Below are 16337 nucleotides of genomic sequence, written 5' to 3'. Positions count from 1 at the left end.
GTAACTGGCCAGTGCGGCCGCTCACTTCCTACTAAAAAGAAACCAGGTCACGTCACAATCATTTATGCCAACATGTTTATTAAGCACCGATTAAAGCAGGAGACTGCCACCTTCACAGTTGTTAAGGAATCTTAAGACCCAACCACTTCTTTGTTTCACAAATGAGGACGCTGAGGCCCAGAGCTGGGGAAGTCTGGGACCCAACCAGGGCTCCCACCTCCCGATTGTGGGGCACCACTGGGCTACTGCACCTTGTAGCCTCCACTGTTCATTTCAACCTAAGGAGCATTCTTTAAACACGTCCTATTGAATGACAGGGCAAACCCAATATGCATAGCCCAGAGCTGAGCACTGAATGCTTTGAAAATAAGAAAAGAGAAAAACACCTGAGCCTTGCAATTGAATGCTTGTATTTACAGAGTGCATTTAGCATTTAAAATTTTAGAATTTAAAATTCTGAGCCCAGAATATCTGAGCCTAGCTCTTGTAGCTGAGGGTTAAGCTGAGCAGCCACACTTGTACCACATCCTGCCTGCGCATGTGCTGACATTTTTCTCTGACTTGTGGGGCTCCAGACAAGCAGGAGCCTCAAGCAGGTGGTGCCTCTTTAGGATCTTGGCTAACCTGTCAGACTTTTATCCTTCCCCTTTCCCAGGGATGATGGCAATGTTACCATCTGCCCCCAACTCCATTCGGGACTGTGGAAAAGGGGTGAGGACAACAGGAAGTTGCCAGGGACCCAGAACGCACAGCCAGCTGGTCTGTAGGCAGCACCCAAGGTGGTGTGATTAAGGAATATGAGAAACTAGGCATCAAGACTTCTCCGTGCAGCCTGACAATAGCATACTATTAAAAACAGGTCATGGACCGATGCTTTGGTACAAGGGCACTAACCCTCACTCTTCCCAGGGGATTCTGACTGAGCAGGAAATCACTGGAAAAAAAAAAATAGGAAACCCTGAACTTGAAACTAAGAATATCACCAAGCCTCTTATTTGTGCAGTCTCTAAATTCAGTGCCAACAACTCCTAGATGAGGTGGGATGCACTGGAGCTGTTACCCTTTGACAGACAAGGAATGTGATCCTAGAGGGGGGCTGAAGGATTCCCCAACCTCCTAGCCCTACTTAGCACCAGACCCCAAATTCTTTACCAGGAGAAACGAGGCCTGGAGGGTCCAGGCAGACTCCCCAGCCTCCCCCAGTCAGTCTTCCCCTTGAGGAAGGTCTTGGGCTCACAAGACTCTGCAGCACCCTCAAGGCATCTTCTGGGTCCAATCAATGGATCATACACACCTATGAATCCTGAGATCTGGCAAGGGAGGCCATCCACACCTGATTTCCTTTCCTCTTTTAACTGATATCAAAAGTAAATAACAGATGGAGACTGCCCTGTGAGGGAAGGACTAGGAAGACTGGGAGTCACTCAGAGCTCAGAAACATAAACCTGGAGAGAAGCTCTGCTTCAAAGACAGCAGCCAAATTCTGCCCATCAAAACCCTCTTCCTGCCCTGCCAGACCCACAAAGGAAGTGGCAGAATTCCTGCCCTCAGGAGCTCCTGGTCCTCTTTGCAACTACACACAACGCTTACAAACACATTACAAAGTCTTCATTTAAAAAAAAAAGTCTCAAGCTAACAAAAATAGAAAATGCAAATTCCGAGTGCCTTCTCTTGTGTCCTGTTCTCTCTGCTGTTTTCTCATGTGGAGCGCAGACAGACCTCTGTGCAGTCACTCCCAGTCCCTGAAGTCTCTATGGTCCATTCTGAAAGGACCACAGTCTCTGATCATCTTGACTGTAGCACCAGTCAAAAGCTACACCAAAAACTGGTGTTGTTTAAGCCTTCAGGGACCCTTTGCAGGTCAAGAATGTAGAAAAAGATAGCACAGAATGACACCCTTAGGAAAGAGAAAATAGAGGTACCTTGTCGTATATATATGATATCATCAAAAGGGCCACTGCTTTCCGTTTGAATAAGGAAAACAATAAAAAAAAAAAACTCTCTCCAAGACATCCCAGAATAAGGGACCAGCATCAGGCTCAAGGGAAAGCCCCTAAGAGATAGAGCACAGGTCCTGCCAGGGATGCAGGAAGACAAGAGGATGCCCTGCAGGCTCCTGCCTGGTCAGCCCTCCTCTGCATGGCTGCGACCCTGCAGGGGTGAGCTCCCCTGGCCTGCAGAGGGCACAGGGAAATGCAGGCCCACCCGATGCCGGGCATGAGTCTGCATGTGCACAGCCAGGTGGTGGTTTCGGTTGAAGGCCCGGCCACACTGGGGGCACTGGTAGGGTCGCTCACCAGTGTGGATACGCTGGTGACGCAAGAGGTCCGAGGGCCGGCGGAAGGCCTTGCCACAGTAGGGACAGGCAGGCCAGCCCTGATTGTTGCCTGTGTGCAGGCGCTGGTGAAGCAGCAGGCTCTTCCGCTGCTGGAAAAAGCGCAGGCATTCACTGCAGTGGTAAATCTTGGTGGCTGTGGGCCTCCGCCCCATGAAGGCTCGCCCTCCCAGGGAATGGTGGCCCGGGGGCTCCTCGGGGAGCCAGCGGATGACAGGGCCAGGCACTACCACTTCCCCTGGCTCCAACGTAGAGTGGCCTTCCCCCCATCTGGTGGGTGAGCCCCCAGGAGCTTCCCTGTGCTCCTCCTCCACGTGAGTCCTTTGATGGATTGTCAAGTTAATCTTCAAGCGGAAGCTCTGCCCACAGTCAGGGCAGGGGAAGGTCCGTTCCCGCCGGCGAGGGAGTACGCGGGGTGTCTCCCCAATGGCCCCTGGTGGCCGAGGCTCCCCAGTGCACACCCTTGGCCTCCCCTGGGCGTGATGCCGCCTAGGGCCTCCAGTCCTGTTCCTAGGCCCTCTAGGTGTTCTACACTTGGTCCGGCTTGGGGACCCCAGGCAGAGCTGCTCAGGCACCATCTCCTCCTCAGACTGAGCTTCTGTCTTGATGGCCATGCCACCACCACCTGGCAAAGGAATCTATGTTGGTTCCAAGTCCTACTCCCACCTCCCCTGAATTCTTTCTCCTCCAAGGGCCCACAACATGGGAAGGGGTCCTGCTCATGGGGCCTCACCAAGCAGGCACTGCCCTGTCCCGTCATTCAGTCCTGTTTGCTATCTTACTCCTCACTCCTGGAGGCTGAGCTGGGGAACCAGGAGAGAGGAAAGTAAACCACACACACACACACAAAAAAAAAACAGCTGCCAGATAGTCCCTGGGGTCAGAAGACAGATGGTAGGAGATAGGTAGGTGGGAAGGTGGAAGAGACCGATTCCATGAGCTGGGCCATGACCTGACCAATTCCATGAGCTGGGCCATGACCTGACCGATTCCATGAGCTGGGCCATGGCAGAGGAGTTGGCAGGACCCTAAGAGTTCTGAAGTCAGTAGTTATGATCTGTAAAGCACAAGGAACCCGTGCGCCCCATTACCTCAGGACCAGGTGAGAGACCCCAGCAGCCTGGAGGAGGCCAGTGAATTAACCTCACACAATCCCTCATCCATATAACAAATGGGCCAATCCCTACTACCTGCCCACACCCTGCTTTCTGGGTGCAGAGAGCACCCTGTAAGGCAGCCTATGATTCCTGCCTGGGTCTCAGTGCAGGTATCCCCCAACTCAGGCAGGACTGAGTGAGGCCAGAGCCACCAGGATAATAGCAGAAAGCTTACTCTCGGGCTGGGCCTGGGGCTCAGTGGCAAAGCGCTTGCCTAGCATGTGTGAGGCACTGGATTTGATTCTCAGCATCACGTATCTATAAATAAAATAAAGGCTGAAAGCCGGGGTCACTCCACAGGGTTGCTGTGAGACTGGAATCAAAGCGGAACATCCTTTTGGTCACCCTTGACCACAGCCTGGTAGCCTGCAGTCTATTCCCAGGGGGGATTCCCAGCCAGCCCAGACCAAGAGAGAAGACTAGGACCACAGGCTGACTGGGCCTGTGGGTCACACCTGGGGAGGGAAGGAGGAGGGAAGCCTCAGGACGAAGCCCTTCACCAGGTCTCATCCCCAGACCCCTGCTACTCCCAAAGGGCCCTCTGAGCTGTGTGAGGCTCTGCTGTGGTGACAGGCGCTGCCTATTTACTCACCTGGCCCCAGACTGGACATGATGTCCCTGGGAGGGGAAGCTGGTGACTCCCCCTCTGAAGATTCTCTCTCCTGTTTAATTGAGGACAAAATGCTGGTGTTTGCTGGAGGTCCTGCAAGACAGAGAATCCCATGGGGCCTTTCCTGACATGGGGTTCTTGCAGAGTGGCATGACCACCTCTTCAGCAGGCTCTGGCCATACCCAAGGGCCTGCCAGGAACAGTGACCCCCAGGCCTCAGTCCAGTTGACTGCAGAGGTAAGAAGAGAGATATGAAGGCCACAACCATAATCCCCCGCAAACTTAGGCTCACAATTTGTCCCTTTGCAACTGACTATCACCCTGATGGTCCTCAAAAGGAAAGAGGGTTTGGGGAGGCCTCAGGTCTGCGATGGGCAGGGATACTGTCCTCCTCTATCTGAGAAGGTCCCACCTGACTGATTCCATGAGCTGAGTCCAAACTTATACACTGGCCAGAAAGGAGCACACAGGAAGGAAGCAATTTCACTTCTACCTGCAGAGGGCCACATTCAGTGGGGGAAATACAAAGAAACCACGGGGGAGAAGGCAACACACTGAAGCTGGGCCAGCTGCAAGAAGGAATAGGGAGGAGGAGCCAGAGGAGCCAGTGTGCGCTGAGACAGAAAGCAACTCGGGATTAGAGGCCACATGCTCTGCTCAGTGTCCTCTGAGTTACAGTTCCAGCTCAGGATGGCAGGAACTGCCTGTGAACAGAAGCAAACAGAACTTGGGAGAGGTGACTAAAGCCAGTGTTCTCCTCAGCAGGTCTTCAGAAAGAGGATGTTTACTGACACCTACAACATGCCTGCCACCCAGCACTGTGCTAGGCATGATACATAAACTGCCTTGTTGATAGGACCACTGGAAGAAGCCCCAAGAGGCTCAATCCACATCCCTCCCCAAAAGCTCCATACAGATATTTGCTTGCACTGAAAATCCAAAACCTACCTTCTTTTAGGGTCTACCTCAGGAGCCCCTTTCCCAGGAGCCCATCCAGCTCAGCCCAGTCACATCCCCAGCTATCTTTCCTGCTGAACTTCTAGCATAGCTTGTGTTTGGTACTCATGCACTGCCAAAAGACACCATTCTTGTTGCTGTCCTGGCTGCCCTCACTCACCAGTGCCCAGCCTGGGTGGTGTCACTCCTGCTTCTTCGTTCTGTTGGTGTTGAGGGGCCTGCCCTTCTTTGGGCTCCTCCTGGGCATGGCTGACTGGACTGGGGACTTGCTCTGGATATGGAAGGAGACCTAAGGAATGCAAACCAGTGACACTGAGCACAACACGGAGATCTCCCAAACAGATGGCCAGGGACCCTCTGGGAAGTGTGTAAATGCAGAGTCCCAGGGACCTGGGACATCACCTAACACTGAGTGTGATGATGAGATGGCTTCACCTGTCATCCAGCTGCTAGATTCTCCTCTGGAGCCTCATTCCAGGAGGACTGCATAGTGTGATAATTGACACAGGATTGGCAGCCAGGACATGACAGAGGGCTGCTGTTTAGGGTAGGGAGAGGAAACACAGTATTGTCTGTTCCACCAGCCATCATGGTGGCTGCTGGCCCCCACCCCAGCCCGCTCTCCACAGCATCAGAGAGCCCAAAGGCATGGCAGAAAATATACACCACACATGTGGCCCTGAAGGTTCCCGAGTTTCCAAAGTGAAGTATTCCCTTTTGAGACAATGCTTCACCCTACACTTGTCCTCTTATTCAAGTGTACACAAAATGTCTGTCGAGGCTTGCCTCCCAGCAAGTCACAACAGCTCAGCCGTCACTGAAGTTGTCAAATCATAAGCCCCCAAATGAGCACATGTCACATGTGCCCCTCCCACAAGAAATGGAGCTCTGCTTTTTTTTTAAGGAAAATACCTATGAAGAGAATGAAATGCATCATGAGTGAAAGGCTGACGGTGAAGGCTGATGAATCTACATCCAACACAAGTTCAGCCAGAGGCCTACAGCACCAGGCAGTGTGTGCTGCGTGCCCGTGAGCAATCAGACAGCACAGATGTGCACAGGCAATCCAGAACCACGGGAAAGAGGCTCCACCTCCATACCGGAACCCACAGTGGCTGTTCCGGAATTGCAGGATCCAGAGAACAAAGATTCATCAGAGACAAAAGCAACCCAAGCAGGGCCTGTCTGCTTGCCCTCCAATGGCATTCTTTTCAAAGGCAAATGGTTAACACCAACTGAGTGTAATCAGAGGGGAAAAAGAAGAATTCAGCTGGATTTGTAACTGGTAATGCTGCTACCAATTCCCCTCTTGATTAAGGGCACGACCTTGGATACCAATTGGTCACATTGTTCAGCAGACTTTATCTACAGAATAGTCATCAGCTTCCATAGAAAGCCTGACAAACGGGACAGTGTCGGCAGCGATCCTAAAAATGTCAGTGGGTCATCCGAAACCTCATCTTTGGACCCTTCCTAGAACAAAGAGAAACCCAGTGCCCATCCTCGTAAACCAGCCAAAGCATCACGGACGTGAGGCTGTGCAAGATCAAGCCTCATGAGTGAGAAAAAGAAAGGTCCAAATCAAAATATGAAATCCTGACAGTTCTCAAGAACCCCCAAGGATAGAAAGTGACTTAATGACAGTGGAAAGGAGAGCTAAATCCTGGTGCAGTCAGATTTGGGGATGCAGAGTGAACAAGAGAACAGCACTAAGCCGGGCGCAGTGGCACACACCTGCAATCCCAGCGGCTCAGGAGGCTGAGGCAAGAGGATAGCAAGTTCAAACCCAGCCTCAGCAAAAGCAAGGCCCTAAGCAACTCAATAAGACCCAGTCTCTAAATAAAATACAAAGCAGGGCTGGGGATGTAGCTCAGTGGTCGAGTGCCCCTGAGCTCAGTCCCTGGTACCAAAAAAAAAAAAAAAAGAACAGCACCCTCAGAGCCAGAGCAGTGCTGCACACTAGTGGTGCTCTAAGCAGAGGGGTGCCCAAGATGCACTCTGGTTTTCAGAAGACCCATGTGTACCCTGGTCATCAGACCCCTCCTCCACATTCCACTAAGTGAGGGAAGCAAAGAGAGGCCCCAAGCCAGGTGGAGAGGCTATTATTTTGAAAGCACAGCAGGAGAGAGAGCTGTATCCTCTTCAAGATAACCTGGATTTTGCCAGTGACACTTCTGTCCCTGGTGCAGGCAGATCCTTAGCTCCTTAGGGACAGAAAAAACAGACCCAGAGAATGATAAAAATGATGTGCCTAGAGTTAAGTTTGGCAATGTACAAATCTTTTCTTTCTTTTTTAAATGGAAATGTTCTGAGCATGGCGACCCATATTAGAGGGCAAGAGGACACAAGTTTACTTTAATAATTTCCCTATAAGAGGGCTTATTTATTTTGCAAACAAAAGCCTAAACATTAATAGAAATACTGGATACATTATTTTGAAATTATAGATACTATAGAATAATTAAATGTTGGGATCGGATATAAAAAGACTCAAATAAGTTATTATGCTAATAAAGGTGGGAATTTTAAAATTTTACATTACAATGTAAAATTTTAAAAAAGTGATATACAAGTTTATAAAATCAAAGATTAAATCTGAATCAGGAATGTCTATATGAACTCATTTCTTTTCAAAAATGCATATTTTTGCCAGGCATGGTGGCACCCACCTGTAATCCCAGCAGCTCAGGAGGCTGAGGCAGGAGGATCAAGAGTTCAAAGCTAGCCTCAGCAAAAGCAAGGTACTAAGCAATTCAGTGAGACCCCGTCTCTAAATAAAATACAAAATAGGACTGGGGATGTAGCTCAGTGGTCAAGTGCCCCTGAGTTCAGTCCCTAGTACCCCACCCCCAAATGCATATTTTCAGGGCTTCCAGATAGCTAACACATGCAGGTCCCAGGATGGTGGCACAACAGAGAGGGTGTCAAAGCCCTGTGCCCTTCCCCCAGGTTTCACCCTTTGTCTCTCTTCACCTGTATCCTTTATAATAAACCAGTAAGCAGGCAGCACATAGTCAGTGAATAAGGCAAAGTTCCAGCCCTCATGGAGACAACAAATCAACTAGGTCTATCTAACATTCCAAGAGAAAAACATAAGACACGAACAAAAACAGCCATACAAATGGTTAACAGGGATATAAACAGAAAAAAATACCCAGAAGTAACACCTAAAATTCATAACTAGCACTCATCTAGGGTCTCTAAATACTATGCTTCACTAAAAACAATAAAAACTTCTTGTGTATTTCCTGCCCTGGGTTTCTTCCCCAGACAAAACAGAAAATCCACGGAGAAACTGATTCCAGGCCCAGGGCAGGAAATACACAAAACAAATCTCGTGTATCTTAAGGTGTCAGAAACTCATCAAGGTCATGTTAAAATGACCTCTGGGCAAAACTTGAAAACGATTCCACTTGCCAAAGATGGTACAATTTAAATATGAAAATAATGGCTACAAAGGACTGGCACAAACAAAATATTTAAAAATCTGAGAAGTCATAATACTTGAAAACAACACAAAACAAAAAGCCCAAGCCTTTGGCTGCCTTTGGAGGCTACAAAGACAGAAAAGTCATCATTCATAAAACTGATGTAGGAAAGAGTGAAGCATCTATCCTGCCTCTTCTGTACTGTAGTTCAGGGTAACTAAAAGGATTGATTAGAGGAACTATTCATCACAAAAGAGCTTTAGCTTTTAAGAACAGAAGAAATGACACTGTCACTATTTTGCTACCCTTAATGAAATAATGAAGCCAGGTAGCAATCTCCATGGCTAATTAGAGTCACTGCTGAAAACCTGACAGGAACTTCATAACAGAAGCATGAAGCTGACGATCTCAATAAAAAAGACAACCAGACCCCAGCGCCTGCTGGCCCACAGGAGTAAGGAGCACACAGCGACACCTCTGAAGAAGTCTTGTCAAAAACACTGAACCTTAGTCTACATGAACTGCTAATCCACCTCCCAATCCGTAGGAAATGCAGGAAATAAGAGACCATGTTAATGACACCAAATCCAAAATGTGGGAAACAATAGCATTAAAAAGATGTAAAATAAGCCAGACACAGTGGTGCACACCTGTAATCCCAGCTGCTTGGGAGGGTTAGGCAAGAGGATAGTAAGTTTGAGGCCTGTGAGACCCTGTCTCAAAATTAAAACTTTTTAAAAGGGCTAGGGGTGTAACCCAGTGTAGAGAACTTGCCTAGTATATGCAAAGTCCTGGGATGGATCCACTGTAACACACACACACACACACACACACACACACACACAGATAAATGACAATAAAATGACAAAAAATAAATGGCATGGGTGGCGTCTATCAGCTAATGAATGGTTAAACAAAGTGTGGTATGTCCACAAAATGGAATATTATTCAGTCACAAGAGAAATGAAGCACTCACACAGACTACAACATGGATGAGCTTTGAAAACATTATGCTCAGTGAAAGAAGACAGACACAAAGGGTCATATTATATGATTACATTTATGTGACACATCAGAATAGGCAAATTCCACAGAGGCAGAAGGCAGGCTAGTGGCTGAGAGGGCCTGGGCAGGAGAGAGGGCAGCAGGGAGTGACTACTAATGGGTACAGGTCTCTTTTTTTAGATGTTGATGGACATTTATTTTATTCACTTATTTATATGTGGTCCTGAGAATCGAACCCAGTGCCTCACACATGCTAGGCAAGTGCTCTACTACTACGGAGCCACAACTCCAGCCCCAAGGGTCTCTTTTGATTGGACACAAAAGTTCTAAAGTTAGATTGTGGTGATGGTTGCACATCTCTTAATATACCAAGAACCACTGAATTGTACACTTTAATAGAGAAATTCTATGGTGTATAAATTATATCTCAATGAAGCTGTTGAAAAGGGGGATGACTTTTTATAGATTTAAGAAACAGGCTGAGGATGAAGCTCAGTGGTAGAGCACTAGGCTGCCATGCAAGAAGCCCTGGGTTTGATCTCCAGCACCAAGAAAAAATAAAGAGTCACTTATAAATCAAATGCAATGCATGGACTTTGGGTTATGAGATTAGGGTCCAAACCCTACTGAAAACATTGTTGAGGGAAAGAGAACAAGGACCAATCATTAATTGTTGGTTTTTTTTTTTTTTTTTTTTTTTTTTAGGGGAAGGGTATAAAAATGGTATCATGGCTGTGTGTACAAAAAGGAAAGAGACAGATGAAGCAAATGTTGAAGAAACAAGATCATGTTAGGTCCCAGCAATAATTTGGAGGTTTACTGTCTTGTTCTCTCTGCTTTCATTTATTTGTTTTTTAAATTCAAAAATGTTCCCCAGAGCTGGGGACATGACTCAGTGGTAGAATGCTTGTCTGGCATGCACCAGGCCCCAGGTTCAATAACCAGCACTGCAAAAAAGAAAAGAAAAAAAAAGAGTCCCCCAGAGGATTCTGATAGGCAGTGTCACCTTTGGAGACTGGCTACAGGAGGATCCACCCCAGCCTCATTCTCACAAAGGAACTCTAGTGCCACAGCAGCTTCCTGATGCAGGCTAAGCTGGGGAGCAGAAACGGGCAAGTGGACACGGACAGCACTGAAGACATCAAGAAGTGATGGCGATGTCACTGCACTGTCACATCAGTGATAATCAGCCCTATTTATCATGGAACAAGAACGTTCCCATGCTCTACATTTCCCTTTGTGACTACCCCTCCTACAGATCCGAAACCACAGGACTTTAAAAAGAAGTCTTCCACCTGCCCCCACCTGGGGTGGCCTTGGAGAGCAGCCCACTCTGGGATAAGGGTCTGTGCTCCCTTCCCAGTTCTCAGATTATCTGGACACCTAGGAGGTGAGCCTGTGGTCCACCATGCCCCAGTCACTCCCTCTTGTACCCACTTACCAGTGTCCAGCCTCCTTGGACATGCGGCCTCTTCCTCAGTCCCCTTCTCCTTGCTTTGCTGGTCTTCAGGACAAGGCTCCTCTCCTCTCTCTATCCGGGTGAGGATGTCAGGTTTGGAGATGGCATAATCTGCATACAGAACAGGGACAGGATGGGTAAAGATCTGGGTCCCATATACCCATGGAGAGGCTCTGATGTCCAAAGTAAAAGAAGCAAAGCAAAGACAGACTACAAGAGCCCACTTCAATCTAATGTATGAAATATGATATGTCAAGAGCTTTGTAATGTTGTGAACAACATATATATATATATATTTAAACATTATGTGTGTTTTCAAAAATGGGAAAATAAAATAAGATTTGAGAAAAAAAAAAAAAGAGCCCAACCTCGGACAAAGGCCCAGAGACCCCTACACATCCTTACCCAGGGAGACCAGTGTCTCATAGTTGCCCCTCATCACATGCTTGTAGAGCTCCTTCTGCCAGTCCTCCAGCTTGCCCCACTCAGGCTGGGAGAAGTAAACGGCCACATCATCAAAGGTCACGGGCACCTGGAACCACAAGTGTCACACTCGCTCACCCACACACTTACAGACACAGCCCCGAGGGCTCCCAACTCCAGGGCACCCAAAGGCTACCTTGGGGACCTCCCCCTTGCTGCCAGGGGGCAGCCGAAGGATCCAGAAGTTCCTGTTGCGCAGCAGGTTCTCCACATTCTCCAGCCGCCGCTGCAGCAGCCCATACTCCTGCAGCAGGGTCCCCAGCACGGCCCACTTGCCCTCCAGCTGGTTGCCGAACTCCACGGTCGTCTTCTCACAATCAGCCAGCTTCTTCTCTGCTGTCCCAGTGCGACCCTCCAGAGTCAGCAAGCGGGCCAGGCAGGAATCCACCTTCTTCTCCAAGGCCTGAATGGCAGCCACCACTGTCCACAGCGTGATCTCTGTGGAGTAGAGGTATGAGTTCTTCTCAGCAGCTGGCTGGGGCGACGGAGGTGTTAGAGGTCTCTGGTCCTCCATTCGCTTGTCCCCCCCTGGAATCTGCCCAAAATAAGAGAAAAGAGAGATATTACCAAAATTATACAATCAAAATTTCCAACTCCAAACTCAGAATGACTCCTGCTCCAGTGCAGCCTCATCTGGGATCCTGCTGGCCAAAGAGCGGAAAAGTGGAGAAGATGGGAGGCCAGAACATCAAGCAGGAGTCCAGCTCTGGTAACTGGAGATGGTGGCTGCAGCAGGGTGTTGGCCGGTGGTAAACGGGAGGAAAAACAGCCAAAGAAGGAAAGCATCGACAATCTCAGGTGACTCCCATTCTCATTCCTGAGAATGAAGGGGCAAGGCTTATCACAGGGAGAAAGAACATGAGCCCTGCAAGGAGCTCCCAAGCCACACCCACACATTGGTTGACGTTAGGCATGGTTTTTAAAACACCTTCCGAAGAGTTCATTTCCACATCTAGAAAATAGAATATCTAGAACAATAGTGTCTACATAATAGTACTTTGAAAAATGATGAGACAATATTTTGTAAAAAAACAGTGTAATGTATTTCACATAACAAATAATGGGGGCTGGGGTTGTGGCTCAGTGGTAGAGTGCTTGCCTAGCATGCATGAGGCCCTGGGTTCAATCCTCAACACCACATAAAAATAAATAAACAAACAAAGGTATTGTGTTAAAAAAAATGTGAGTCCTGTATTGATGCGGCTAAGACAACAACGGTGATAGCTACAGACTGAATATTTGGGTCTCCCCCAGATTTGCATGTTGAAGCACTAATCTCCAATATGATGGATGGCATTTGAAGGTGCAGCCTTTGGGAGGCACATGGTGGGTGGAATAGGACTGTTGCCCTGAAAGAAGAGACATAAAAGCAATGATATCTTTCTCCAGGGTGTAAAACTATGATGAGAAGGCAGCCAACCACAAACCAGGAAGAGTCCCCACCAGGAACCAAATCAGTGGCGCTGTGATCTTGGACTACCAGCCTCCAGAACTGTGAGGAGGAAAATTTCTGCTATTTAAGCCACCAGTCTATTATATTTGTTATAGCAGCTGGCTAAGAAGATGATGTTGACGAGGCCATACTCTGGCTCAGGGATACTCTAGGAAATAGTCACATGGCCTTTTTTTCCTCCATCCTGCATTCCATCATTCTTCAACAGCTTGGAAAAAAAGGCCTGCAGGCCTCAGCTTAGCTGGGAGTATGGTGTGCAAGTCCTCACTGAACATGTACAATGCCCCAATGCTGGTTTGCATTGCTAAAAGCCTTCTGGAAAGACAGGCTGACATCGTGGCCGTGTGTCCTTGCCCACTTCATGGTTACATCAACAGCTAGTCCCATTTGTTTGACTGCTGAAATTATCTCAAATCCATTCACTTTTCTCTTTGTCCACCACCATTGCCAAGCCCCATCACCTTTCACCTGGGCCACTACAATTCCACCCACCTGGTTTCCCCACTTCAACCTTCTCCTCCATAATACACTTTCCACAGTGTAGTCAGTAATCTTTTGAAACACAAACTAGACTACTTCAGTCCTTGCTGAAAACTCTTCAGTAGCTCCCCAGCGCACCTAGAAAAAATGTGAACTTCTTAATATCCAGCCATCCCCTCTGACCTGACATACTCCGTCATTTGCTACACTCCAGCCATATGACCTTCCATGGCTGGGATGCATCCAGCTCTCCTTCACCCTCTCCTGGGCTTTCCCATGCACCTCTCCAGGCCTGAGTCCCTTCACCTTTATAGTTTCCGCTTAAACACCATCTCACAGAGCCTTTCCCCAAGTGCTGCACTGACCAAAAGTCCCTGTTAGCCTCTTCCTTCACAGTGCTAATAATCTAAACTCACCACCAGTCTTATGGTTTTTCTCCCAGGTGAACATAAGTCCCACGAGGGTGTGTGTCATTTACCACTGTGCTCCCAGCTTCATAAAGTGCCTCACCCACAGAAGATGTTTGATAACTATTTATTAAATAAATTAATTAATAATTAATGCATTCAGTAATAATGAGTGAACACCTAACATAGTAAAGGCAGAGTGCACAAAAAATTGATGATTCTTCCTTCTCCAAGAGAAAAATTCTGTAGAGAAATGCAGTTGACTCTCTGTATCTGCAGGTTCCACATCCAAGGATTCTACAAACCCGAGTAAAAACATTTGGAAAGAAAAAATTGGGTTTGAACTGAATATGTACATTCAGTCATTATTCCCTAAACAAAAGAGCATAACACCTATATACACAGCATTCCCCTTGTATTAGGAATTATAGGCAATCTAGAGGTGATGTAGAGGATTGCTGTAGGTAATATGCAAATATTATTTCATTTCCTGGCTACCAAGATTTGAGACCTAACAATGTGACAGGATGGGCTGACAAAGTCCCTGAGCGAATCTGTCCTGTTGGGGAGCTTCTTGGCTCTCAGGTGCTGCAAGATGGCTGAGGGGAAGATGCAGATGAGTAGGAAAAGTCAGGAAGGTACTGAAGAAGGCTCCAGCGAGGTGGGGCTGATGACACCTGTACAGGTACAGAAAGGCCTCCTAGGGGTTTCCTAAGAACAGGGTCATGAACCTGCAGAATCCCCAGCCCTCTCTCACATTCAAAACTCAGCCACAGGGACAAAGTTCTCCTTAAGAAGGAAGGACCCAAGAAAACGAGGGTCTCAGAAACTTGGCTGAGATGAATCAGTAGTAGATATAATAGTTAATAGTAGTAGATAAACATCCTTTACAAGCGTTCTTTCTACTATGTCAAAACGCCCAAAGGATCATTTTCTCTGAATTGGCCATACTGCACATTTCAAACCAGCATTCTAAAACTGCGAAAACAATCCTTTTTTAAAAAGGAATGAAAACCTGTTGTAAACAGGGACCAGTATCCTTCCGTAAGTAAAATCCAGTAGAATACTAGATATCCACAGTCCAGGCCTGGCCCAGGCTCAACACCCGCTGGGGAGGTGCGCAGCCTCAGCCGGCCCGTCTAGTCCCGGGCCTCAGCCATCCACCCTCCCTTGCCCGATCGGGCCGCGAGCCTCAGGAGAGACAATGGACAAGGACACAGCTACTCGGTTCACTCGCAAGATCCGTCGCCGTGTCCGGGCAGGAGGCAGGCGCCCGGCCTCGCAGGGCCCCGGAGGGCCAGGTCGCGGGCCGTGCGCCGCGCGCCGTCGGGGCCCCGCGCGCCGGGCCTGGCGCTGGGCCGCGGGGTCGGTGGCCTGCAGGCGGCCGCGGGCGGCAACCGGCCGGGCCGGGCCAGGGCGCGGGCCAGAGGAGCCAGTGTGCCCCCGCGGCCGGGCGCGCCGAGTCCCTCGTGCTGGGCCACGCGGCCGCGGCGGCCCTTCTCGGGCGGCGTCCGCGATCCGGGGCGCTTACCCGCGCGGGCGGCGCCTCGGCCATGGCGGCCTGCGGCCTTACTGGGCTGCGATCCTCAGGCCTGGTGCGGGCGGCGGCGGCGGAGCGGGTGCCGCCCAGCCTTGGAGCTCCAGCCGGGCGGCAGCGAGCTGCGTCCCGAGCCACGCGCCCCGCGGGGGGGGGGGGGGGGGCTTTAAAAAAAGGGCTGCGCCGGGCGGCAGCGCCCGAGGGCGCGCACAGCGCCCCCTGCAGCCGGTAGGACCGCACGCCCCCCGCGCCCCTCCGCGGGAGCCCGAGCGGCCCCCGCGCACCCACCTCGGTCGGCGCCCGCCGAGGGAGCCCGCGGGAAAGTTCAGCCCTGGGACCCAGCACCTGCAGGGGCCGCGCCCGCGCTGCCCAGCGTATTGAGACGCGCTGTTCCAGCGCCTCCAGCTGACGAGCGGGGCGTTTATTAGTGTGGGGAAAGTATGTTTTAAAACTCCTTTTATTTTGTTTTGCAGAACAAATGAATAGACCTAAGGAGAAATGTTTCATTCAATTTTAAAGAAAGAAAAGCCTCTCCTCCGCCAAGTCCTGTTTCGTACGGTGTCACCTTTTCGGTATTTCTGGGTGCCTTTCGTCACTCATCCTGGGGCCTACTCCCTGAGCAGGCGTCGTGGCTGTGTGTCCGGAGCCCTCCGTCCACTCAGTGCGACCTGCCCATCGCTCGCACCCGGGGATCCCGCTAGCCTTGGCTCCTGGCCAGGATCACAGCCAGTTGACTTGTCTCCAGTGGCGACCCCGCTCCATCCAGAACGCTCTCTTCTCTGTAAGGGGAGAGCCTTCCTCTGAACGCCAGAATTCACACCCGCGCATAGAGTCACGTGTGCTGTGTGCAGCTCAGGGTTTTTTTTCTCCCTGCTTTTTCTGCATCTCCTATTCATCTTAGGGTCTTTTTCCAACAAGCCAGAAAATTCTTTATATTAGATCGGAAGTTTTGTTTATCTGTATGTTTCGGTTTGTTTTTTGAGGGAGGCAGAGAATTATTTCACCCAATATTTTATTCTAATGTAA

At 49.4% G+C, this 16337-nt stretch overlaps 1 protein-coding gene across 2 annotated transcripts; it reads right to left on the bottom strand.

Annotated features, from left to right (window-relative positions):
- Nucleotides 1–41: 41 nt before the first annotated feature.
- ZNF783 (zinc finger protein 783) lies at nucleotides 42–16031 on the bottom strand. Of its 2 annotated transcripts, none has more exons than XM_081283640.1 (7): nucleotides 15306–16031; nucleotides 11571–11969; nucleotides 11357–11441; nucleotides 10934–11062; nucleotides 5220–5348; nucleotides 4085–4195; nucleotides 42–2960 (listed from the first exon to the last, which is right to left on the bottom strand). In XM_081283640.1, the coding sequence occupies exons 1-7, from the start codon at nucleotides 15816–15818 to the stop codon at nucleotides 2125–2127; spliced, it is 2202 nt and encodes a 733-aa protein (XP_081139766.1). In that variant the 5' UTR covers nucleotides 15819–16031; the 3' UTR covers nucleotides 42–2124. The 2 variants fall into 2 exon arrangements, with proteins under 2 accessions (XP_081139766.1, XP_081139765.1); XM_081283639.1 differs by having other exon boundaries at nucleotides 43–2960; nucleotides 11357–11483; nucleotides 15306–16020.
- Between the last annotated feature and the right edge of the window lie 306 nt (nucleotides 16032–16337).

Source organism: Spermophilus citellus (assembly GCF_964194105.1).
Source record: "Spermophilus citellus genome assembly, chromosome: 3".
NCBI lineage: Eukaryota > Metazoa > Chordata > Mammalia > Rodentia > Sciuridae > Spermophilus > Spermophilus citellus.
The sequence above is the reverse complement of the archived record's forward strand: the minus strand, read 5'-3'. Positions and strand labels throughout refer to the sequence as shown.